This window comes from Marmota flaviventris, chromosome 4, assembly GCF_047511675.1.
Source record: "Marmota flaviventris isolate mMarFla1 chromosome 4, mMarFla1.hap1, whole genome shotgun sequence".
Classification (NCBI taxonomy): Eukaryota; Metazoa; Chordata; class Mammalia; order Rodentia; family Sciuridae; genus Marmota; species Marmota flaviventris.
In genome coordinates this window covers 30,101,859-30,127,772 of record NC_092501.1, presented here as the reverse complement: position 1 = coordinate 30,127,772, position 25,914 = coordinate 30,101,859, and the positions used below count along the sequence as shown (strand labels likewise).

The following is a 25,914-nucleotide window of genomic DNA, read 5'->3' as shown; positions in this document are numbered from 1 at the left end:
TCAAGGGACATGCTACTAAGAGATACCTAGCACCTCTTGGAAGCATTACTGGAACCAAAGGCATTAAATCAGAATGGAAACTATCAAGGAATGTGTGTATGGTCTCATCTCACAAGGAGAAAAAGCCAGAAAAACTCACAGATCAAGTGTCAGGGGACAAAGCATATTCCTCATTGGAGCGTAGGAATAGCCTGATAGTACTTTGCTTCTGGTTGATGTTGCGAAGCATACCCAAGGGGACCCTGGGCTGCCAGGCACAGTGACACACACCTATAATCCCAGCAATTTGTGAGGCTGAAGCAAAAGGATTACAAATTCAAAGCCAGCCTCAGAAATTTAGTGAGGCCCTCAGTAACTCAGTGATAAAATGCCCAAAATAAAAAAATAGAAAGAATTGGGGATGTAGCTCAGTGGTAAAGCACTTCTGGTTTCAATCCCTAAACAAAAAAAAAATGAGGACCCTGGGCCTATGCGATAAGTGACCTCAAGCACAGAAGGTCTGCATCAGACCAACAAAAGCTGGACTAGTGGGAATCACACAGCACCACAACAGGATCTGGGAAAACAGATGTGTGGGAACAGGGAGATGGATAAACCAAGCTGCTTTGGGCACATGGAGGGGCACAAAACACTTGAATCAATGGACAAAAATGCTGGCAGAGCCTTGTGCCCAGATGCAGCCAAAGCTCTCAGCTACTACCTCCCTTCTGTTCCAATCCCTTGTACCCGACCACAGTTCTAGGGTCCAGCCACAAGAATGCACTTCCCCTCCTACCCACTAAACATCACTTTTTGATGGGGATTGTAAAGTGCAACTAGGGAGTCCTCTGGCCACTGGTACTCCTGGACAAGTTGCAAGGCATGACCTATGGACAGAGCAAAGTTATGCCCTGGACTACATGTTGGGAGTTGCATAGGAAAGGGATCAAGTCACTGCAGCCAGTAACCAGATATGTCCTTACCCCTGGAGTAGGGAAGGTTATACAACAGTGTCAGGGCTAAAACACGGTGATGCACATTTATTCTGCGCCTAATCACAGCAGATCTCACAAAGGCAGATCATGGCCAGGCTGAGGCTGTCATGTGGCTATGAGCCACTGGAGGAAAAGATCACTGCTCAGCTGCTCATGGTCACTATGGCAGGAAGCACTGCTTTGTGGGGCCTACTCAGAGGTATTGAGGTCACAGTCTCATCCTCAGGAAATGGGGATGTCCCTAAAGAACAGTTTCCATTTGGAACTTCCAAAATCCTGGGTGTTTCTGGGAGCCAAGCCCTGGTTCCAAAAAGTCATTCTGAGTCCAGGTTGTGCCAATCCTGAGCACTTGGAGCTGATGTCAAGCAGTGTGGGAACTGAAAAGGGGCCTCAGGATGGACCACAGAGCAGCCTAGGGGCTCTGGAGCTTCAGGGCCTGCGATCCTTTCTGCGGAGTTTGTGTCCCAACTGGGACCCCCTCTGGGCAGCTTTCACCAGACCTTTAAATTGTCCCTGTAGCTTCACCTTCTTCCTGTAGGGACAAGGAAGAGAAGGGTCTTAACAGGTGGATTCATCTCCTCTTAATGTCAAATGATGACCACCCCGAGCACCAGCAGAGACAGGAAGAAGGGGGCTGTCAGGGTGGGCAGCACATAAACTGGGGCAACCCTGTGCAACCCCAGTTTCTACATGGCATGTGTCCTGCCCAGGCTGTTCCACTCTGGCACAATCCCACCTGGAACAGTCCTCCCCTCACTGTTCCTCAAATGGACAGAAAAGGACAAAGTTCACTCTATCCACCCATCCTTCTTTCTAAAGGTTGACTTTAAGCCAGCATACTGAAGTTTAGAACCCTGTTTACGAGTAACATGCATTTGCCAAGTATTCCTACATGGCATCTTGTATAGCTCTCACACTTAACTCAAAGAACCCTATTTAACACCCAAAGTGGAAATGATTCTCATTTCCCAACAAGGGGATTAGAAAAGCAATTACCCAGAGCTATTATAGAAATGACAAGCATATAAAGTACATATATACAAGAAAATTTCTGAATTGCAAAATCATGTTTAAAAAAGCCACATACAAGTAGGTACCAACTACTTGCAGGTATATGCTAAAAAAAATTCTGGAAGAACTGAACAACTGAGTTGATAATTCAGTGAGAAGAGAGCGCGCTCTGAACATGGAATGCCCTGCCCTGCCCCACACCACCATACCTGCGGTTGAGCTTGGTTCTGTTGAGGGGGATGTAGGCATAGGGATCCAGCCGACCCTTCTTCTTCACATCACCCTTTGCCTTCTGCTTATCCAGAGAAACAGAGTCAGCTGGGAGTGTGGGGTTCCCATTGTTCCCCATACTGACTTCATAGGCCTATGACCTCCCTTTCCTTCATTCTCTGCTTTGGATGGCACCAAAGAGCTCCTGTGGCCCTGGAAGCCATTTACCAAGGCCCGCAAGTTCAGAGGCCAACAAGACATGGGTGTGCCCCTTCTTCTTTGGCCTGTCTGGTTCCACGAAAGTGCCTTTTGAGGACAGTGATGGGCATAGCTCCTTCTCGCCCTCCCTGGCACCCATTCATTACCAGGAGACCCCACCTGCAGCCATTACCTTGGACTTGTATTCAGCCCCAGGAATGGCTTTCTTGCCCACGGGGCGATGAATGCCAGAGCCTCCAGCTGTGGGGAGAATAAAGACTACAAGTCAGGCACAGCAAGGGTAGCACCCTTCTGGGGGACAAGGGACCCCTTCTCCAGAGGGCTGCTGGAGAGTAGATGAGCATAGGTGAGGAACTCAACTCTATCCTTACCAAGCAAGGGCGAAGTCCTCCCTTAAGGGAGCATCTGCATAGAGACTTGACAGACCACTAGGCTCTTCAGACTGACCCAGAATCCCGAGAGGCCTACTAATGATTTCTGGTATTCCCAACCAACATAAAATGACCCATATTCTCCAAAGTTATACCTGCTCCAATTATTTTAGAATAATTTGATATTTATTTATTTATTTTTGTGCTATTGGGGACTGAACACAGGGCTTTAGGATGCCAGGCGAGTGCTTGACTGCAGAGCTACATCCTCATTAGAGTCATCCTCCTGAACATGGGGTTTGTGGTCAGTGCACCAAGGTTCAACCCTCAGCTCTGCCACCCAGCTCATTTTAAGATTCCCCACTTTTTGCTGGGTGCAGTGGTGCATGCCTATAATCCCAGGGGTTTGGGAGGCTAAGACAGGATTGTGAATTCAAAGCCAGCCTCAGCAAATGCGAGGTCCTAAGCAACTCAGTGAGACCCCATCTCTAAATAAAATACAAAATAGGGCTGGGATGTGGCTCAGTGATCGAGTGCCCCTGAGATCAATCACTGGTACCCTTCCCAGTACCACCACCCCCCCAAAAAAAAAACCCCACAAAGATTCCCCACTCTTTTCTCATTTGGGCTCACACCTGTACTCTGAGATACAAAGGCAGCTATTAATCCCATTGAACAGAGATTTGAAATCAAGGTCTTGTCTCAGGTCAGCTCATTTTCAGCTTAGACTTTAATCAGAGATGGAATTCTACAATGCCAACTCCAGAGGACTCTCTGAGAAGATTAACATGAATCCTTTTTTTACAGATGAGACAGAAAGGTAGTGTGACTGGACCAAGGTCACACAGCTAAGCAGCAGCTGACCTGAATCCTCCTGCCCCATTGACTGGTACTGCTTCCTCTCCCCACCACGTCATCTCAGTGCACAATAGGTAAGCTGCGCCTCAGCTTGTGGGGACAGAAGAGGAGTCAAAAGATTCTCCACCAGGGTCAGGATGCTATGGGACCACTCTCAGAATAAAAGTCTTCCCAAAGAGCCCCTGGCCTTTACATGTACAGCAAGGGCTCTGGTGCAAGGGCTTTGGGGCAGGGCCCTGCAGGGGCACCTTGGAAGGAAGAAAGCTGAGAAATCACCTTGGCATTTCTAGTAGCTTCTCTGGGGGTTAACCTGGGCCTCAGAGACAAACATAGAAGGGAACCCAGGAAGGGCCAGGCCCAACACTAATCTACCCAAGTCCTGTCAACCTGGACCTGGCCTGAGTCAGGGCTGGTCAAGGAAGGCCTGGGTGGGTGGGCAGCACTGGCCTCAGGAAGAGTGGGGGTCACGTGCACAGCCTTCTCATCCTTGACTCCCTATTCCTGCCCATCCCAGTCCTGTCAGCTAATATATGCTGGTGCCAACTGAGTAACAAACTGGCTATACAAAATCAGGGCTCTGCATCCCTCCCTGCCACTCCTCTGCCTGGTGTAGATGACAGGAATCAGTGCCCCAAGAGAAAGAAGTGGAAACCTTACCTTGGTACTGAGGGGGCATCTCCAGCTCCTCCTCCTCAGACTCTTTCTGCTGCTTACGCCTCTTCCTCTATTAAAAAAAAAAAAAAGGTAACAAGCAGGAAGTCAGTAAAAAGGGACATAACATGTTCACTAATGACATCAGTACTGGCAACAGCAACCTACGTTGAACATGAGTGTCCCTCCATCCTCTACTTACAGATAAGGAAACAAAGGCCCTAAGGCAGGTTACACAGTGAGGCTCTAGTCCTTGTCCTGACCGCAGGCCTGCCTCTCCACATTAAACTCCACCCTAGGAACATGGGTACCCATCTGGCACCCTAAAGCCAGCCCAGCCCCTTATTTCCTAACAGGGAAATGAGGTCCTAGACCTCTCTGGAGGGAAGGCCTTCACCAAGTCTTCAATTCTCACAAACTCCACTCAAACTTTCTCACTGGTTACTAGTGCACTGATCCTTCACTCAGTGCCAGGCCCGGGGACATGGGGAACAGGACCCAGTTCCAGTGGGAGACCCCTGCCCAAGCTAGTCGCTACAGTCCCTCAACATTAGAGTCCTAGCAGTTATGAGCCAATAACAAGTACACATGGAGCCATCCAATTATACTCTATAGCAGGCGATGAACACCCGCCCAGGGCTGCATTAGGGCTGCGCAGGGAGGAAGGCCAGTCTGGGGCTATGCTGCGCACTGGAAGCCTGACAAAACTGCAGACTCCAAAGGCATGTAAGCTCCAAGGCCAGGGGTGCCAGGTAGAGGGACCAGAAGGAACAGGTTGGAGCACACAGGCTGTGTCTGAGCACAGGGCACCAGTTGCACTGGCCGTAGCCCAGCACAGCGGATACCTAGTGGAGAAAGGAAAGTGTTCCAAGGAAGCGTGACTCAGGCTTCTCTGGGGAGGATGATGCCTGAAATGGTTTGTGGTTCAGCTGACACAAAGACAAGGCCAGCCAGCCCATCCTACTGGCCTTCCACTGAGGCCACTACTGGCACCCCAGCACATCAGGCTCCCACAACTTTGGAGGGAGGAGAACTCAGCAATGGCATAAGAAAACCACTGGGTTGTCAGTGCAGGAGCTGTCATCTTGTCATCTCAAGACAAGATGCCCCAATCCTGCCCTGCTCATGGGCCATCCTCATTCCCTTGGCAAGGAACGAGTAGGCTGCTGAGGGACTACAGGACATGCTGAAGGAATCAGGGAAGCCTTGACAGATCAAGATTTCCAAGAAAAATGAGTAATGATTATAAAGAAGAGCTGTGACTGACTTAACTTCACCATATGCCAAGCACATCACAGAGAAACCTGGATTTGAGCCCAGACAGTCTGGGGTCAGGGACATACTCATTTGCAGGCTACTACTGCTGCCTGGAAAATAAAACCAGATGGTGGCTGAAGGTGCCATGGAAGGCCAGATCTTGGACCAGGGAAGGGAAGAACTCCCAGGTGAGGGAGATATGCCACACTGAAACAGGCTCAGGAGGAGGCAGGGAGAGTTTTTAAGCAGAAGCAATATACTACTGCTCCAGAGCACCCAGAGGGGCTTCCTGCATGAGGGGCCTTCGTTTTTTTTTTTCTTTTCTTCTTTTTTTCCCCTTCCAGCACTGGGAATTGAACATGCTAGGCAAGGGTCTACCACTGAGCTATATCCCCAGCCCTTTTTATTTTGAGATAGGTTCTAAGTTGCCCAAGTTGACCTCAAACTTGTAATTCTCCTGCCTATGTCTCCTGAGTACCCAGGATCACAGGTCATCAAGCCCTCTTACATCAGAGTCTTCTAAGATCCTTAGTCACTCTCTGACACCAGAGTCTCTTTGCTTGGTTTTCACCCAGTTTTCCAAACAGCAATCTGCACTGTTTCAACACTTAGTAGCTCCTTGGGAAGAGGCAGGCAGAGGGCACTGGGAAAGTATGTGGGAAACTGGGGAAGTTTACCACAGGTCAAAAATGTACTTTACATGCTCAATTTGATCACAATGTCCCAGTAATTCTATGAGGTGGTCTACTTAGAATCCCATTTTACAGGCCAGGAACTGGGGCTTGGAAAGGTTAGTCTGAGGCCAAGATGTGACCCCAGAGCCTTCCTCTTTAGCGCCAGTACTATTGCACTCCCAACCAGGCAGCTACAGCCTAAAATGATGCCCAGGGGGGCTGGATGAGCTGGACATAGTCTGGAAGGACAAAGACGAAGACACCTCTCCAGCATGTTTCCAGAAATGGTGTCTGCCCTTGGAGCTTAGGCCACCACTCCCCTTGCAGCCTGCAGAGCACATGCCATTCACAGATGCAGAGCCATTTTTTCTTCAACAGGACAACTAGCCAATGCTGAAGGTCACATGGGGGTGCTTCAAGGCATCCAACCCTTGAGGACCCACTAAGTATTTGAGGAGCAGAGCAGGCACAATATCCCCAGGGGACAGGTGTGAAGCTGTGGGGCCCAAGCTGAGGTCTGAGGCCCTCTGACAACAGCAACTACTCACACTTCTGACGCTCGCGTCCTCCATCAGGTCAGCCATCTCTTCATCCTCACCTGGCATCAAAAGAAGACAGCCCTGTGAACACTCAGGGCACTCCCAACTCACCCTTTCTTCCTGGCTCACCAGGATGAGGGGTACCAACTCCAACCCCAGAAAACTGCCTTCCCCAGACCTGTCCTTTTAAGGGAGATAGGACCTCTGAACACTGCCCCCTTTTTCCCATCCTAGGCTACAGGGATGATGGCTCCTGAAGGAGTAGTGACCCAATTTTAGAAGTGAATACAGCTTTTTTTTTTTTTTTTTTTGAGATCAAAGAAAGTCCTAGGTTTCCTGGAGAGACTGCCCAGACCCACACATGCTCCACTTTGACAGGACTGCTTCATTTTCCTACCTGAGAGCCTGTTTTTTTGTTTTTCTTTTTTAGTACTGGGGACTGAACCCAGGGGCACTCTACTCCTGAGGTATACCCCTACCCCTTTTTATTTTTAATTTTCAGACAGGATCTTGCTAAGTTGCCCAGACTAGTTTCCCACTTAAAATCTCCTTCAGTCAGCCTGTCCGGTAGCTGCATACTCCACTGTTCCCAGCTTGAAAATCTTTTCTTTCCACTGTGGGCACATAAAGAAGTATGAAGCCAACCATTTGGAGGTGAAAGAGATTCAGGCAAAGTCAAGAAATAACCAAAAAAATAAACACACCGTGTGACGAGATGCTAAAGACAGGGCGAGGACCTGAGCTGAATCCTAAAGAGTGGGGAGGCTTTGGAAAAGTAGAAAGGCAGAAAGGGACTTCCTTAGCATCAGGAATAGCCAGGGACCAAGAGGACAGGAGAGTAAAGGAATGAGAGGGGAGCAGAAGACCAGCTACGGAAACACGCACGCACTGTATATATGCTATAACTTCATCTTCCCAACAACCCTGTGAAGTAGATATTGGCATCATGCCAATCTGGAGTAAGGACATACAAGATGAGATGTTAAATAAGTGTCTATAAACACAGAGCTGGCAAGTGAGGTGCAGGGGAAGCCCTGCGAGTGCCAATTAGTAGGGCAAGTGAGTCAAGAGCCTGCAGCTCAGCCATGGGAACCAAAGCATCTCAAAGATAGAATTTATTTTTTCAGTGCTGGGGATAAAACCCTGGGTCTCACACACACTTGACAAGAGCTCTACCATTGAGCTACATGCCCAGCCATTTTTATTTTTTATTCTTGGGGACAGGGTCTTGCTAAGTCACCAAGGCTGGCCTTGAACTTAAAATCCTTCAGCCTCAGTCTCCCAAGGTGATGGGATAACAGGCATGCACCACTACGCCTGGCTCTCCTGTGTTTACCAATGCTTCCTTAACAAATGATCACTGCATGGAAAGGTAGATGAACATCAAGTGATTGAACGAATTAACAAGAGCAGCCCTGGCCTGGGCCAGAAGCAGCTGCATTCCCAGGATGGGCATGTGGCCCCACCTTTAGTGGTGTCCTCTTCTTCTACCTTGTCATCGCCTTCCTCCTCCCGTATGATCAGCCGGCCATCAGCGCTCACCTTGAAGCCATGGTCCTTCTTCTTGCTCCGGCCAGGCCCAGGCTGTGTAGCTGGTATGGCAGAATTTGGCATGAGGAGGAGGAAGCCCAGTCCTAACCCACTGGCACCCTCCTTAGAACCAACACGCCAGGTCTATGCTCCCAACTGGAAGCCTCGCAGCTTCTATCCACTAGCCTATCACAGAAGCTAGCCCCTGCCCACCCACCAGGAACGCAGCACTAGGGCAAACCCAGCACGGGCCCACTAAGCTCATGGGCCAGCCACTTCTTTCTTACCAAGGACTCGCTGGGCCACCTTGGGATCCAGGAAGTTGAGAGGCTCATCCCCTCCTCCCTCCTTCAGCCATGCCCGGCTCCTCTGTCGTGCCAGCTTCCGCTGCTCCTTGCCCCGGCCTCTTTCTTCCTCCTCATTGTCCTCCTCATCTTCTGAGTCAGCCAAAATCTCCTCAATGCTAAGGATAGAGAAGCCCCAAGTCAGAGCACTCCCTGGAGATGCAGAGGTCAACTGGGCAATGCCTGGACACTCTGGGCTGGAGGAAACCAGGTCCCTAGGACCCCACTATGATCTTACCTGTCACCTTTACTCTGGGCAGGCTCCTCCTTCTCTTCTTCCTCCTCCTCAGCAGCCTGGCTCAAGGCACGGTGCCTCTTGGCACGGGTCTCAGCTTTCCGGATATTTACCAGGACTTTGTGGTACTCCTCAGGCAGTAGCCCCTTCACCAACTCAAACCTGAGAATGGCAAAGAAGGGCTGAAGAGAGGCACTGGCCAGAGAGCACTCATCAGAGGTAGGAGGTATTCAGGGATCATGGACTCTTCTTCCCTTCAGTCCCTGGGGGGACTAGAAATCCTCAACTCCGGGCTTGCTCCACCCCCACCCCCATTCAAGTGCACACACCCAAACTTGCGGATGAACTTGGTGAATAGGTTCCGAAGCTTCATGCGGAAATGCCGGCGCATGTCATCTGAAAGTTTCCCAATGGCTTCCATCTACCAGGCAGAGCACCAGCGTGTCAGGAGGGTGCTATGCCTTCCATCCCACCCACCTCTCACTGATGTCCACACCAGAGACAAAGCAACCAGGTCCAGCTAAAAGCGGAAGGTTTGAGTAGCTCTCCTGGCTTACCCCTTGGTTCAATTGTGCTTCCAAGAACTCTGAGCAGCCCCATCTTTCCCATAAATCCCCCTTCACAACACAATCCCTGACCACCCTTCCTAAGATGACAGCTTAAGTCCTTTTTTTGAAAAAGGGTCTCACTAAGTTGCCCAGGCTGACCTCAAACTCACAATCCTCCTGCCTCGGTCTCTCAGCACCTGATTACAGGTGTGCACCACCACGCCTGGCTGGCTCTAGCCTTTCTGAGCAGTGCTTACACTCTACATACATTCTCTGACTCTTTACAACACAATGGGACAGATGTTATAACTCCCAATTTATAGATGAGGAAACCAAAGAACAGTGTTACATGGCTGCTGAGTGGCCACAGGGGCAGGAGTCTTACTCGTAGAGCCCATGGAGCCCACTTTGCCTAACATCGTAACCAGACCCAAACACAGCTAAGAGGGACCTGGCAGTCTAATGACTCAGCTGGATGGGAAAAACTGGACAGTGGGTGCAATGGGTTAGAGCTCTGTCCCAGCTTGCTGCAAGCCTGGGTAGGCTCCCTCTGGGCAGGACAGGTCAATTAACCACTAACAAAGGGTCCTTCGGACCTTTCTGCAACCTAGCAGGTGCCCCAGCAGGGTTGTGCTAAGGAACCTTTCCAAACTGGGAATCGAGCTGGGCATGATGGCCCACACCTATAATCCCAAATACTTGGGAGGATCTTCAGAAGGATTGCAAGTTTGAGGCCAGACTGGAAACTTAGCAAGATTCTATCTCAAAAAATAAAAAGAGCTGGGAAAAAGTCCTGAGATTGTGAACCTGGAAATCTCTGGCCTGTTTCCTCATCTGTTGAGGAGGGGTTGGCTCTACCCATTGGTCTTTGCTCTGCAGAGCAGTAGCTTCCATGGAGGACACAAGGTAAAAGGCAAACTGGGCATTGTGCCCCTCCCTTGCCTTTACCAAGTTGGCACTTCCATACCAAGTCCCTTCCAGGGCTGCTTACTACCTGCTTCTGCACAAAACTAGGGCTAAAGAGAAAGTTTTTAACTTGATAGCCTTAAGGCTAGCATGACACCCTGAAGGACATTGCCACCCTCTGTGGGAAAGGGATCCTTACCACCAGCTGCACATGCTTGGCCAGGTGCACCACATCCATGACCACCACGGCCACCTTGATGAAGCCCAGTGCAGACTTGACCACATCACGAGTACGGGAGGCCAGCAGTAGGCACACATTCTCCAGCAGCTGCTCTACTGTGCTAGTCCCCATCATCCCTGAGATGAAGGGACCACTGTCATGAGATACCAGGACCCCACCTGGACCTAAGACTGCCCAAGGACAGCTCTACCTGCCCTTGCCAGGTCAAAACTTAGTAGAAGCAAACATTTGGAGATTTTTGTGGGCCTGGTAGTTCTAATCACATTCTATGGAGTGCCCTTGTACCCTTTAGTCACCCCATGGTGGGTGACTCAAGATAAAAAATGGAGATTCTAGGGCTGGGGTCATAGCTCAGTAAAAAAGTGCTCACCTAGCACATGTGAGACCCTGGGCTTGATCCTCAGCACCACATAAAAATAAATAAATAAAATAAAAGGTATTGTGTCCATCTACAACTAAAAATTTATTTTTTTTAAAAAGATGGAGGTTCCAATAGGTTAGTAAAGTTTTTCAACACTTTACATGGCTGGCAGGAGCCAGGAGCAGAACTAAAAACTGGAAGTTTGCCTACTCTACCCTACTCACAACTGACAGGGGACGCAGAGTAGCAGAGCCACACTGCTTCATGCTGGGGCAGGTGTGAGGAAGCAGCCTCAGCATACCCACCAGGGGAGAAAGCAGAGCTATGTGAGAAAGGAGACAGGGAGGCAGGAGGTACCTCCTTACTGCTCTCTGGAATGTTTCCCCATTCTCGTAGCCACCCTGTCCCAGAACACCTTCCTACCTTAAGGGCTTCCCAAGCCTTCAAGGAAGTAAATATTTACCTTTAAACTCGAAAAGAAGGTGGGTCAGGGCCAGGATGCTGCAGCTAACCATGGTCACTGGGCCCACCAGGCCAGGGTAGATCAGGATGAGGTAGCGCTGTAGAGCCTCTGGGGGCAAAAACTAGAATAAGTCACATGAGGACAGGGCCCCCAAAGAGAGGAGCAGCCTGCCTGGGACAGGGCAGGGCAGGGAGCTCACTCCGCGAGTTCCCTTTGACAGCGGTTCTGAGGGAAACTTACCCATCCTACTACAAGCAAAGAATCCCCTTGGTTAGCATCACCCAAGCCTCACCTTCCTGGTTAGAGCCGAACCGCAGGAAAGCATGGCCCATCTCCACCAGTAGGGCGAAAGCATTCTTCCGAGCACCCACCGACACCTCCTTGGTGCATAGAATCACCTGGCCACAACAGTCCCATTAGCACGTATCCTCTGAGTCAGCCACCCTAGGGTGGGTTGCCCAGAGTATAGGGGCAAATAAAGGCACCCATGTGCCCAGGTGGCAAACTGAGCCCACACTCACTGCCCTGCCCATATTATGACAGGCTACTGGGGACCATCCTTTAGGAAACCCACCAAATGCACATATACCCACCCCTCCCACACCTCACCTCTGGGACAAGGGCGGTGATGAACTCCTCGTGCTCAGATGACAATTTCTTCACAATATGTATGAGGCACTTCAAACGAGGCTGTGGGCATGGAACAACAGTCAGGAGACCCTCTGTGCCAGCCCACAGCCTGCAAACCTCTCCAGTGGCTCCTCTCCCAGTGTCCTCCCAGGAAATAACCCGTCCTCCCTTGGCAGAGCTGGCAGACCGGCACCCTCACCCTCTTGGCAGGAGAGGACGTGCTCCGCAGTGAGTCCAACAGGGTCTTCTTCAGCTCATCCAGATGCGTCTGCACAAAACGGGCCCCGGGTCCCTGGGGGCTAGCACAGACCTCCTCCAGCACACGGTAGGCCTTCTTCTGAACCCCATGGGCCTTGCTCTGCAGTCAGTGCATGGAGGACAGGGACAGATGAGGAAGGAGACTTGTATCCACCCCTCCTTACAGTGACATTCCCAGAGTGTCCACTGTGGCTCGCACTTGAGGGAACTCAGAGAAGAAGCTAGTCCTGCCCATCTAGTCTGGAGCTCATGAAGTCTGACAAGAGCTCTGGTGAAATATGGACATGTTCCATATTCCACCAGTGGCTAATTCCTATGCTGGGCATGGGGACAGTGGATGGCAAAGTTATTCTACTCACCACCTCTAAATGACGCACATTCTTGCAGCACAGCCTGTGGCCTGCTACTTTTTCTAGCTGGAGCAGCACTGCTCTCCTTTGTCCCACTGACTCCCACTGTTCCTGAGATACCAGGGAGCAACCCTGACATGGATCTTTATGCCCACCTTCATGTTCCATCCCAAGACACTTTTCATCCTAACTGCTATTAAACTTCAGCATAGGGACAGCTTTCAGAATAGCACCGTTGATCTGAGTTCTGAATGGCTGTCAGTCATAGGGTGAAGGAACCAGCATATGCAAAGGTGTATGTGGCACCTGCTCTATTTGGGACTCTTAAAGCAGCCACATGAGGCTGCAGTGGGATGAGGGTGTGGAGAACTGGAAGGGATAAAGGTCAGCCCAGGCCAGGATGGGCCTAGTGAGTGAGCAGGCAAAGGAGAACAGCCTGTTCTACAAGAGACACCTTAGCAGAAGACGTTGCAATTCAGTTGCCTTGGCACCTAAACTGATAGATGGGCAGGACAGAGTACAAGGCGAAGCCACTGTAGAAAACAGCAGACTAGACTGATCTGGGCAAGGAGCAAAGGCTGAAGAATAAAGACAGAAACACCTTCTGAAGCCCCATCTCCCCACAGATGAGCTTGTGTGGGGCTTACCTCTAGGTAGGGCCGGATGGTAGAGTATAGCTTGCTGATGGCAGCTTCATCAGCATGAGGAGCCAAGGCCACAACCAGGTCCAGAACAGACAATCTGCTCAAAATAGGAGACAAAAAAATAATTTAAGTGAAGCTGGAGAAGAGATAAGCTATCAGTGTTCTTATGTCTACTGTTACAAGAACGTGGGAGAAGTCAGGGTGAGGACAGGGGTCTTTAAGGAACTTGTGAGCAATAATCATCACTAGCACCTAATCAAGCATTCACAATATACCAGTTATAGCTCTGATGCTTTATAAATGCCAACTCCTTGAAACCTCAAAAAGTATTCAAGAGCAGATACTATTATCATGCCCACATTACAGATCAGAACTCAGAAACAAAGAGTGGGTAAATCATCTGTCAAGGCCACACAACCCATTAAGTGGTAGAACTGGGAATTGAACGCAGGCAGTGTTGTTTCCAGGGTCCTTGTTTCTCCCTTGCAAGCAAAAGGGCCTCTCAGGAAAAAGGGCCTCTCAAAAAAAACCTCTCAGTATAGCTGGGGCATTCAATATCATAAGATTTCCCCAAAGAATTTCACAGTGAATCCATAAGGTTTCTGCCATATGCCGCTCCAGCTCCCTGGGCTGCCCAGTTCAAGTGGGGAAACCTGAACACATTACCTGGTGAAGTCAGAGCTAGCAGGGTCAAGCACCTTCTCGCTGGCTTTCTCCAGGAAACCATTCACCAACTAGCAGATCCAGAGAAAAAGAAAGGAGCAGTAGCAGCAGGTCCCAGAGCTACTTCCCCACCATTTAGGAGCCTTAGTCACAGCCCAAGACATAAAAGCTGTATGTGGTTCCATCTTCCAGATGGCAGAGACCCATGTGACCCTGGTAGGTGGGGACTCATCTTTTCCAACTTGTCCAACCCAATGATGCTCATCTGAGAGCATTTCTCCCACTCCCCCACCAGCACACCTGAGACTCAGTTATGGTGAGGTAGGTTTTGATGGTTTCCAGCACAGCCCGGCGAGGGGCTGGAGTGTCCTCAGCTGCAGTAGGCTGCCCATACAGGTTAAAGAGGATTGGCAGAAAGTTCTTGGCAAAGCGGCTCACTTCAGCACGGTCAGCCTCTGGCAGAAGGACCAAGGTTTGCAGTGAAGGAACATGAGCTGACCCTACTTCAGTGGCCACTGGGGTTGCAGCCCAGAGGTATCTGTTCAGGGGATCTTATGGCAGGATTTGGAAGCAGTGGGTTTGAAGTTTTCTGTGCCAGGATAGGCTAAGGCCAGGACAAAGAGAGCAGTTGCCGAAATGGTCTGGGTTCCTGTGTAGCTCCTACACAGGGGCCTGTGACGCTGACCATGATTCTGCATACAGGTGTCACACCCTGGGAGCAGAGGTGAATGAGCAAGGGCCTCCTACTAACTCTGTGCGTCTCAAGAGCAGCAGCAAAAGCAGCAACACAGAAGTTAGCACAAAATGTTAGTTTCTGCAGTTATGTCTGTCAAACGAGCCAGTGCAGGCCAGGAGATGGGGCCAGGGACACCTGCCACCCTCTCACCAGTGCCCACCCTACCTCTGGAGCCCACACATACCTGCCTCACAGCCCTTAGTGATGAGGGTGCGCAGGGCCTGGCACACAGTGACTCTTAAGTCCGGGCGCTCACTGATGGCTGTACCTAGTGTTCTTGCCAAACCTTTGAAGGAGGCAGCCACGTCCGTGGGCCTTGTGCAAAACCCAGGCAATAGGGTCCAGATCTGAGGAGGAGATAATAAAGGATAGAATAACACTAACAACCCATGCCCCTGTGCTCTCCTCCCCATGCCTCCCCTCACTGACCCTTACCTGCCACTGGAGTGTGTCATAGATCCTGGACTCCACGGTGCTGCCTGCCTGGGCCAGCTCCATTGCTGGAATATGTGAAAAAGACACAGTGTGAACCTGGGCACCATCATGGCCTCATTTTACCAAAACCAAAGGTTCAGGGAGACAAGAATATGGGTGATTCTCCCTTCTCCATAAATTATATCATAATACTTATTCATTCTAAAATATTAGACCCATGGAAAACAATAATACAGAGTAATTATAAACAACAACATGGAGAATAATGTCTCTCTATAATCTTACTCCCCCAGGGATGGCTTCTGTTCCTTGTGACTTTTCTTATACTTCTTTAAACATAAGACACAAACCGGACTGTACTATACATATATTTTCTATAAACTTGTTAATGTGATGATAAAGTTGGTAACATTCATTGAGCTTATTCTATATGGCAGTCTATAATGGCCATTTTATATGGTTATTTTATTTAATCCTCCCAATGTAATTATCCTGCCCATTTTACAGATGAGGTGCAGACCCTGGCAAACTAAATAACCTTGTCCAAAGTCACAGTGCTTTAGCCAAGTTGAAATTTAAATCTAGTTTATTTAACCACAATCTTCTAGGCCATCTATCCCTACCTACTGGTTTGTCTTTCTTTGTATGTTCTGCTTTATTTTTGTGGTACTGGGGACTGAAGTCAGGGCCTCACACATGCTCAACCAGTGCTCTACTACTGAGCCACATCCCCAGCCCTCCTTCATCCCAAAGCAAGACTTTACCAGAGCTGACTTAAGTGGAACCCACTGAAGGACATGCAGATTATGTCAGATTCTTTGCTAACAGAAACCACACTGCTAGAAACATCTTTGCATGTACATAAAAGGGAGTATACATCTGTCTTGAGGAAATAGATAGCTACACACCAGTTTATATAGACACAAAGAACACTGTCAGGGCCGGAGATGCAGATGGAGCTTAGTAATGGAGCATGTGCTCAACCCCCAGCATACACACACAAAAAAATCTTGCTGCCAGTGTCTATAGTCCCTTATATTTTACATATATGAAAAAAAGAAAAATTTGAAAGAAAAAATACATTAATGTTTTAGTAATTTTTTTAGTTGTAGATAGATACAATATCTTTATTTTATTTATTTTTATGTGGTGTTGAGGATGGAACCCAGTTCCTCGCACATGAAAGGCAGGCGCTCTACCACTGAGCCCCAGCCCCAGCCACAGTAATAATTCTTTAATACATTAATTTTTTAGTAGTAATTCTTTAATTCTTTCTTCTGGTTGGGGGAATTGAGTGCTTTTTTATGTTCCTCTTTAAATGTTTTCTGTATATTCAAACAATGTTTGAAATCAGAAAAAAGAGTTTCTCAACCTTGACACCATGGACATTTTTGGCTACATAATTCTGTGTTGTGGGGCTGTCCTGTGCATTTTAGGATGGTTAGCAGTATCCTTGTCCTATGCCCACTAGATGCCAACGGACCTTTCTCCCAGTTGTGACAATGAAAAATGTCTCCAGGCATTGCCAAATGATCTGTGGGCAGCAAAACCATCCTGCTGTTGAGAACCACTGTCGCAGACCAGGGCAGCAAACTTTCTGTAAAGGGCCCACATTTTAAGCTTTGTAGGTCCTATCATTTCTCTTACAACTATTTGACTTTGTCTGCCATTAAAAAGCAGTATGAGGGCTGGGGATATAGCTCAGTTGGTAGAGTGCTTGCCTCATTTGCATAAGGTCCTGGGTTCAATCCCCAGTAACACACACAAAAAAGCCTTAATAGAACAGGCATAGCTGTGTTCTCATAAAACTTTATTAACAAAATGGGCAGCAGGCAGGATAGTTTACCAATGCTGCCATAGACCCTCAAAATCCAATGAAAACAAAAGCTCCTGCAGCCATCACTAGGCCAAGAAATGTGAAGAAATGTGATCTAGTGCTAGTCTTATCCCTCATATAGGTCTGGGTCTATGTACCATAGGACACGAGTAGTATACAGAGAGAGAACAAGAAAATGATGGGACGAGAAACCATGTCCCAAAAGAAAGGGAGAGACCCAGCAGTTTGGGAGGCTGAGGTAGGAAGATTGTGAGTTCAAAGCCAGCCTCAGATAAGCAAGGCACTAAGCAACTCAGTGAGACCCTGTATCTAAATAAAATAGGGATGGGGATGTGGCTCAGTGCTTGAGTGCTCCTGAGTTCAATCCCTGGTACCAGAGAGAGAGGGAGAGAGTCTGAGGACATGCAGCCAGAAGGACACTCCCTGGAAGTAATGATCATTTTCAAATACTTAAAATCCATATGCAAGTGCATCTCTTGGTATACAGAAGTACAAATAGTTGTCCTTCAGCATCCACAAAGGATTGGTTCTAGGACCCCTGTGGATACTACAATGGGCAGATGCACAAGTCTCTACATTATATAAAGTGGCAGAATATTTGCATACAACCTGCACATATCCTTCCCTTATACTTTAAAATTTTATCTCTAGGTTACTTAATACCTAATATAATAGCACGTAGGGTTGTGACACTGTATTGTTTAGGAAATAATGACAAGAAAAAGAAGTTAGTACATGTTCAGTAGAGACATAATTCTTTCCCTGAGTATTTCTCATCTGTGGTTGGTTGGATCTGCAGATGCAGAATGCAAGGAATACAGAAGGCCAACTGTATATGTATAAACAAATATAGTATACATTTTGAAAAGTTCATCTCAAGGGCTATCACAAGGAAGAAAGGACAAGACTGTTTCTTGTGATCCACAAGGGAAGAATAAGACCCAAATGGTGGCAGCTCAGCTGGAAGGAAGCCAATGTCTGCCTGCAGAGAGCAAAGTTCTGTCCCAGGGACAGAGGCCTGGACATGCCTCAGAGTGGAGAGGAGGATAAGCCCTGCTGGGGAGGGCACTCAAGTTCTGGCTGGCCAGGTGTTGGCACAGAGATGCTGCCAAACATTCCAAAAGCTGGTATGCTGGACTCAGAGCCTTTTCTGGCCCCTTCAACTAGAGCTCCTGGATAATGAGACCTCAGGCTTTACACAGGAAAGGGTTCCAAACCTTTGCTCTTCAGGGTGTTGGCCAGGGGCAAGAAATAGGTAGTGAAGAAACCAAGTCGTGTTTCCCGGACATGGTCCCGGATGACGGGCAGCAGCCAGCTCCGTGGGAAATCCAGAGTCTCTCTGGAAGAGAGGGAAGGACACAGTGAGGAGGCGACTGCTTGAGGGCCTCTCTACACAGACTGGCAGAATTCTTTCCCTGGGAAGAACAAGACGTCAACTCCTGGCATTTCTACAAAGCCAAACAAGACCACACTTACTCAGAGCCATCAATTTCCAGAGGCACAGCCTGTAACACCACCTCAGGTCCCATGCTGGTCACTGCAGCCCCCACTGCCTGATCTAGGGCTGCTGTGTGGGGGAAGTGAGGGGAGAGGCGCAGGTCACATAAGGACTGGAGGCACTGAAACAAAAAGATGAGAGGTTACACAGTGAGACGTGCACACAAAGCTGGAGCATGGGTCAGTGGTAGGTTATCTACCTAGCACGTGAGAAGTCCTGGGCTCCATTGTCAGTAAGTGCAAGTGTGTGCACACATGCACAAAATAAATGGGTGTTGAACTGGGGGTGTAGCTCAATGGTAGAGCACTTGCTTAGCATGACAATGCCCAGGGTTCAATCCCTAACACTACAAAAAAATCCAAAAAACAGGTGTTTTTTAATGCTCACAAGGTGACTATAACTAAATCAGCAAAAATTTCCCTTTTTCTTTTATCTGACCTTACTGTAGATCAATGTGGTGAGCAGAGACCCAGACCAGACAGTCTCCAAAAGAATGGGGCTTGGGATTCTGGGCCCAGGGTAAATGCCTCACACACAGTGATAACATCTACTGATGTGTCTGATCTCTCCCCCAAGGCCCAGAATTTTTTAAAATTCATTTCAATTAACAGTTAAAACTAGGAGGTTTCACATGCAAATGTAAATTTCCAATTTTCCTTGAAAAATGGTAGGTCTGGCAAAGGCAGTCTCACATGCAACACAGAGAATTAACAGGCACTGAGGAGACAGAGAGCTATGCCATCTGGCTCCCAGTTCCCCAGTGTGGCTTCTCATGGACCTTGCTGGTCTTGTGGAGGAAGCCAAGTTTGCTAACCTCAATTAGGTTAGCCATTTGTTCAAGACCCTCCTTCTCAGGGTGACACCTTGTGTCAACCAACAGTGTGGGGAGTCAGTGAAGAAGGCCCCTGAGGTCAGCAGCTATTCCACCTACTGACCAGGAGTCTGGGCTCCCACCCGCTCCTGGAGCTGGGATCTGCTCAGATCCCTGGGTGATCCAGGATCATTAAATGATTTATTCTAGACTTGAGTAATCTCCCTAGAGCCTAAGGCTGTTTAAAAAACCAACACCATACTCCCTCATTAAACAAAAATTAGAGAACTGAAAAATCAAAGGCAAGGGCAGGAAAGGAAGAATCATAGAGATTCCCTAAGTTGCAAAACCATCAACTCCAGCAAAGACGGGTGAGCAGACATTTGTGTGGCGAGGTACCTCTTAGCTCTCTTCCTGCTCCTCCCTGACTGGTCCAATTACCTTCTTGGGGACACAGTACCTGCATGGGCACTATCAGGGTGGGAGTGGGGAGTGGTATGCAGAGAGCAAATTCCCGTTCCCCTTCTAGGAGCCTTAGTTCAAGGGGCCCAGCAGCTCTCTAGCTCACCTTCTTCATCACAGGATGAGCCTGCCTCCCACATGCCTCAAAGAAGACACTTAGCAGCTGCAACACGGAGCTCCAGGATGCATGGAATTTGTACGTCAAGCCCTCTTCCACCGCCCTGCCAGGGAACAAGCAGAGTTAGGGCCATGGTCACATTCACCCATGCACCAACCAAGAAAAGTCAATGGCTACAAACCTTTGGCTGGCCCCAGCAAAGGCAAAGGGGACAACTAATATTTGGAAAACGTCCACAATGTTCCCTGTGTTGAGTTGAATTTACACACTCTTAGTGCTTCAAGAAAAATCTGTGAGGAAGTAATCTGTTCCATTTTCAGATCAGAAATCTGAGGCCCAGGGGTCACTCTGTCAGTGCACTGCCCTCCACACTGTGAGAGGAGCCATTCACAGGCACACTGGGCCTACCACGCTGGGCTTTCCCAGCCTGTTGTCTGTCATTATCCCATACCTTCTCTGACCTAAGGCAGAATGTATGGTAGGAACAGGTGGCCTGGGCAGAGGGGAAAGCCGCTAGCCCTTTCCAGGCTGTGCACACCTTCATCTGCACCATGTCCCCATGATGTCCATGCACTGGAGGTTTCAGCATGAAGAACTGACAGTGTGAAAAGGGATGTGGCTGTGGGGTAGTTGAAGTTCTTGAAATTTCCTGAAACCCTATCCCAGATGGACAAGAAACAGGCCTCTGTCCACCATGGAAGAGTCACCATAGCACCAGATCATGAAACTAAACAGAACCAAAAGAAACACCCAGGCCCCTAGCCTCTTAATTGGAATTGCTCAAGGGGGCTTGGCACTCAGCTTCCACACTGTCCTGCTGGGAATCAAAGGTGGCTGGTGGCTGTGTCTGTGAATGGCTCCTCTCACAGTGTGAACAGTGCAACACATGGACAAAAGAGAGGTCTCTGAGGTCAGCCTACCACTGGCTGGGTAACCTCCACTTCCTGTCTATAAGATGGGGGTATTAGAGATCTCCTAGCATCACGTGGATCACTACTAGTTACAGCTACTGAAAGCTTAACCATGTGCCAGGTACTGTTCTGAGAGCTTTCCTAGAGCTACCTCATTCAGTCTTCACCTTCTTGCTACTCCCCTTTGGCTGACGAAGACCCTGAGATTTAGAGAGTTACGCAGTTTAGAACCGAATCAATCCCAGCTTCATGGTAGGAGCTCCAGGGGCAGGGATCCAGAATCCATACTCTTATGCCTCATATTATGGTGCCTCTCCCAGTGTAGGCACTCTGACACAAGCAGTGCTCCAACGATAGGAGTTGTTCTGGCAAAGGTTAGACAGGTACCCTGAAATCCCAGACTGCCTGATGCCAGGCACCAAGCTCACAGTAAGTGGTAAATGAAGCACTATGCAGAACATTCTACTACAGCACCCCTCATGCCTTCTTTTTATTTGGAGGGAAGAAGGTTACTAGGGATAGAACCCAGGTACACTCTATCATGAGCTACATTTGCAGCTCTTTCTAATTTTGAGACAATTTCTTGCTATTTGCTGAGGCTGGCATTGAACTTGTGATCCTCATGCCTCAGCCTCCAAAGTAGCTGAGATCACAGGTGTGTGGAACCAGGTCCAGCTCCTCATGCAATCTTAACATGGACACCACATGCTCACCTAAACATCTTGGCAATATACTGGGCAGGACCTGAGGCTGAGACGGTCACAGAACCGATGTTAGCCATGTGTGGAGCCACACATTCCTTTAGTAGCTCCTGGGGAAAAAAAAAAAAAAAAGACCACAAGCTGGCTGTCTAAGTCCCAGGCAGCCCCAGGAGCACTCATCCCTGCTAGATGATTACTTCTGGAAGGTTCTGAGAAACCTATCTTCCACTGTTAGAACGCCACCAAGACTAAACTGGTGGTCTGAGGTGAGGTGGCAGAACCACTTCTGCTCTCCGATTCCTTAGCTACAGCTGGGGTTGGGGATGCTGCAGTACCTTGAGAGTCTGGGTGGCAGCTGTCACCACCTGTGAGTGAGGGGAAAGAAGACAGGTCATCGCAGTTCCAAAAAAACGAGGGAGGTGGCCCAGTCCCAGGTCCCGCTGCAACCTGGCAAGACAAAAGTTTTTTTTATTGGGCCTGGTCCTCAGCCTCAGAGACTAAGCAACCAAGACTCAACCCTCACAGCCCAGATCCAAAACGAACCACCGAATGCAGGACTCTGTAGGGCCCTTCTGATGGGCCATTTAAAAAAAGTACTCTCATTGAAGTAATAATTACATGTGGTAAAAAAAACTCAAAGAGGTTGTCAGGGTATAGAATGAAGGGCATGCCTTCCTTTATACCCTTCTGGGCTGACCCTCAAAAGCACTTCCCAGGGGAAAATCAAAGTTAAATTTATTAAACACTCTTCCAGAAGTCTTCACACATATAGCAACACACAAAACAACAATTGCTAACCTGTACATAATATTTACCAACCACTGAAATAACAACATACACTCATTCACTTCAACCTTGCAAAAACTACTGAAATTAGTCCTGTTATAATTCCCATTTTACAGATGAAGAAACTGAGACACAGAGAAACATTAAGTCAAATAACTTGCATAAGACCACACAGGTTGGTGTAATGAGGTCAGGATTCATATCTCGTCAACCTGGGTCCAGAGCATATAAATACAAATAATCAGACCATGTCTACTGTTCTGCATCTTGCTCTTTCTCAATGTATTTTAGAGTTTTTTCATTAGACGCACATTTCTAATGTCAGAATAGTGTTCAAGGTCTGTATTTAACCTCTCCCCTATGAGACATTAAGTACTAGCTTTTTTGCCAACACCTAATACTACAACAAACATCCTGAGACATGTCCTGGACACCACTGTGGGCATGCTCCAGCAGAATCCTGAGAAGCAACAAATGGGATGATTTTGCCATTTCCAGCCCTTCCACATGAAAGGTGGTCTGGAGTAGGAAAAAGAACCTGGGCCTAGCTGACCTGGGCTGGAGACCTCCCAGGCTCCTTAGCAGCTGTGTGAGGAGTTTTCTCGCATGGCTTTAGCTTCTGGTTTAAAAATCAGGGCTAAAACCTGCCTCATAGGGAAGGTTGATCAGTGAGGTAAAACAAAGGATGTGGGGCTGGGGATATGGCTCAAGCGGTAGCGCGCTCGCCTGGCATGCGTGCGGCCCGGGTTCGATCCTCAGCACCACATACAAACAAAGATGTTGTGTCCGCCAAAAAATAAAATAAATAAATAAATATTAAAAACAAAAACAAAAACAAAAAAAACCAAAGGATGTGAAGCACTCAGTATGTGCCTGGGCCAGAGCAGGTATGGGAATCCTTCGTGTGAGGGAAAGACAGAACCAGCACGGTGTAGCTATAGGACTTACAAGACCCTCGCTCCAGGCAAAGCATGTAGGCCATCATTTTCTTCCAACCTTATTCCAGAAAAATGGAATTACTATCAAGTGGTCATGAATGAATGCAGAAACAGAAAGCAGAACCTAGAAACTGGGTTTGCAGGACTAAAAAACCCAGAGAAGGAAAATACTAACCTGGGCGGGGTACCACAGAAAAGGGTCCTGACAAAGAAACTGAGCACACAGAATGGCACAACCAGGGAGCAACAAGGACCAGGACGGATCTCAGCCTAAACACAGTGCTCTCCACTGCAGGAGAGGAACCAAACTCTGCTATCAGTGTGCTGCCCTACCATGTGCTTCAAAAAAATAAGCACTCGTCTCCAGCACACTTGACAAGGAAAAACCAGCAGACCCCAGGAAGGAAGCGGAGTGGCCCCTCCAGCTTCTAGTTCACATCCCTAACAGCTGTGTCACAGAGCGGACAGCCTGGAGGAAGGCCCCAAGACCTCCTCCACCTCATCCCTACCTGACCAGGTTGATATGGGCTTTCTCCATGACCTTAAGCCAGGCCAACAGGGGTTGTAAGTCATTCTCACTTGGGACGTAGTCATACAAGGCCTGAAGGGGGAGACAGAATAACCAGAAACTGAGCAAGAACAGTCAGCAGACCCAGTGATGATGACCCCTTACTACCCTCAGGGCAGCAGGAATGTCTTGGCCAGAACTCAAGCCCCCTTGGCTTTTCCTGCTCCATCAAGTCCTGCTGGTTCCAATGCTCTGGAAGCAGAGCCTCTAGGAGCAGGAGTTTGGTGCCTCACACACCCTTTGAGTCTGACAAAAACCAGAGCCCTTCTCTGGTGAAACACATGTGAGTACACACACATTTTGCCAACAATTTTGAGGGATTTATGCCCCCTTCCCAAACCCACCCACAGATCTCAAGTTACCAGCACTGCTCCAGATAACTGTGAACAGGTCAGATTAGAGTTCATGAGGTTAATTAGGTCAATAAAGTCAGGAGGGGCTGGGGATGTGACTCAGAGGTAGAGTGCTTGCCTAGTGTGCACAGGCCCTGGGTTGGATCCCTAGCACCTCCAAAAAAAAGAGAGAGAAAAAGACAAGAAAGAGCCAGGGCCCCAATTCCTGTGGATATTGATGCTAACTTCGGTGGCCAGACTCCTGACTAAGGGCCTGTCTCCTGACTTCCTCCACCGGAGCAGCCCAGATCATTTCACCCTCATTCTGCAAGCAAGCAGCAGGGCCAGCACCCTCAGCACAGCCTCTTAAGGGGCTCACCCAGCAATCACCCCCATCTCCATTTAGGCCTCACCGTGATGACTTGCGCGTTGAGCTCTGCAGACAGGGTGCCCAGGCTGGGCTTGGCATGGAACAGGCTGTGGAAGGCCTGCATGGCACAGGCTGTCACCAGCTGGAGGAGACACACAGGCTTAGAGGAAACTGCAAAGGCTGTCCTAGATCCCTTGACCTCCCATTCTACCCAGTGGGCTAAGGAGGAAGCCATAGGCCCCTTAAAACCCTGAACATGGCCCCATACCCAGATGCTCTGTCATTTTAGAAAGACAGGGTGGCAGCCACTAGAAAAGATTTTAAACAATTTAGGGACTGGGGATGAAGCTCACTGGTACCTAGCATGCAGAAGGTCCTGCATGTGGATCCCAATGCCACACAAAATAAAACCAAACCAATTCAAATCTTGAAAAAATTTAAACAATGACAAATGTTTTCAATTAAAACCAAAAAAGCCAGGTTGGGGCATAGCTCAGTGACATAGCACTTGCCTAACATGCGTGAGGCCCTGGGTTGGAATTCAGCACCACACACACACACACACACACACACACACACACACTAAAGCAGACTACAAATGGTATACCATAATTATAACTATATTTAAATATTTTCTAATATATGTTTAACCAAAGAGAACATATTCAAATATATCAAATATATATATATATATATATTTTTTTTTTTTTTTTTTTTTTTTTTTTGATAAGGCACAGTGAAGCACACCTGTAATCCTAGCTACTCAGGAGGCTGAGGCAGGAGGATCACAAGTTCAAAACTGGCCTCAGCAAGGGGATGTGGCTCAGTAGTTAAGTGCCCCTGGGTTCAATTCCTGATACCAGAAAAAAATAATTTGTTTTTTTAGGTTTTGGGGATTGAACCCTGGGGCACTTTACCACTGAGTTATATCCTCAGCCTTTATTATTATTTTACTTTGAGACAAGATCTTTCTAAATTGCTGAGGCTGGCTTAGAATTTGTGATCCTCTTGCCTCAGCCTCCTAAGTTGCTGGGATCATAGATGTACACACTATACTAAGCTTACTTTTTACTCCACATAATTTCAAGTAATTTTTTTCCTCTCTAAACAATGATCGTGTCATTAATAAAAAGTTTTAAGGGGCTGGGGTGGTGGCTCAGTGGTAGAGTGCTCGCCTAGCATGCATAAGGCATTGGGTTCAATCCTCAGCACCACATAAAAACAAACTAATGTACTACCTAAAACTAAAGATACATAAATAAATAAATATTTGTTTTAAAAAAGTTTTTAAATGCATATATGAACACTACAAGAGAATATACAAATTTCAACACAACTCTGCCAGGCTGGTGAAATGGGATTGTTTCTAAGTCTAAAGCTGCTATACTGACACGCTAGTAAATAAGCAAGAATCAAAAAAAGGTCTAAAGCAGATATAACTATGACTCTGGCTGAAGAAGAGCTTGAGGGGAGT

General features: G+C 48.2%; 1 protein-coding gene across 1 annotated transcript in view; it reads right to left on the bottom strand.

Annotated features, from left to right (window-relative positions):
- Positions 1-992: 992 nt before the first annotated feature.
- Positions 993-25,914, bottom strand: part of Rrp12 (ribosomal RNA processing 12 homolog) — a 41,035-nt gene continuing 16,113 nt past the window's right edge. Inside the window, exons 10-35 of the mRNA XM_027930038.3 lie at positions 24,484-24,582; positions 23,680-23,771; positions 21,782-21,893; positions 21,459-21,556; positions 19,823-19,937; positions 18,422-18,564; positions 18,163-18,284; positions 15,109-15,173; positions 14,858-15,020; positions 14,238-14,392; positions 13,941-14,008; positions 13,278-13,371; positions 12,222-12,380; positions 12,002-12,082; positions 11,685-11,790; positions 11,393-11,500; positions 10,527-10,684; positions 9,203-9,294; positions 8,877-9,035; positions 8,582-8,757; positions 8,231-8,356; positions 6,774-6,823; positions 4,301-4,367; positions 2,587-2,654; positions 2,195-2,277; positions 993-1,506 (exon numbers count right to left, since the gene is read on the bottom strand). Of these exons, the coding sequence (XP_027785839.2) occupies positions 1,404-1,506; positions 2,195-2,277; positions 2,587-2,654; positions 4,301-4,367; positions 6,774-6,823; positions 8,231-8,356; positions 8,582-8,757; positions 8,877-9,035; positions 9,203-9,294; positions 10,527-10,684; positions 11,393-11,500; positions 11,685-11,790; positions 12,002-12,082; positions 12,222-12,380; positions 13,278-13,371; positions 13,941-14,008; positions 14,238-14,392; positions 14,858-15,020; positions 15,109-15,173; positions 18,163-18,284; positions 18,422-18,564; positions 19,823-19,937; positions 21,459-21,556; positions 21,782-21,893; positions 23,680-23,771; positions 24,484-24,582 (2,862 nt within the window). The 3' untranslated portion in view covers positions 993-1,403. The remainder of the gene's footprint in view (positions 1,507-2,194; positions 2,278-2,586; positions 2,655-4,300; positions 4,368-6,773; positions 6,824-8,230; positions 8,357-8,581; positions 8,758-8,876; positions 9,036-9,202; positions 9,295-10,526; positions 10,685-11,392; positions 11,501-11,684; positions 11,791-12,001; positions 12,083-12,221; positions 12,381-13,277; positions 13,372-13,940; positions 14,009-14,237; positions 14,393-14,857; positions 15,021-15,108; positions 15,174-18,162; positions 18,285-18,421; positions 18,565-19,822; positions 19,938-21,458; positions 21,557-21,781; positions 21,894-23,679; positions 23,772-24,483; positions 24,583-25,914) is intronic.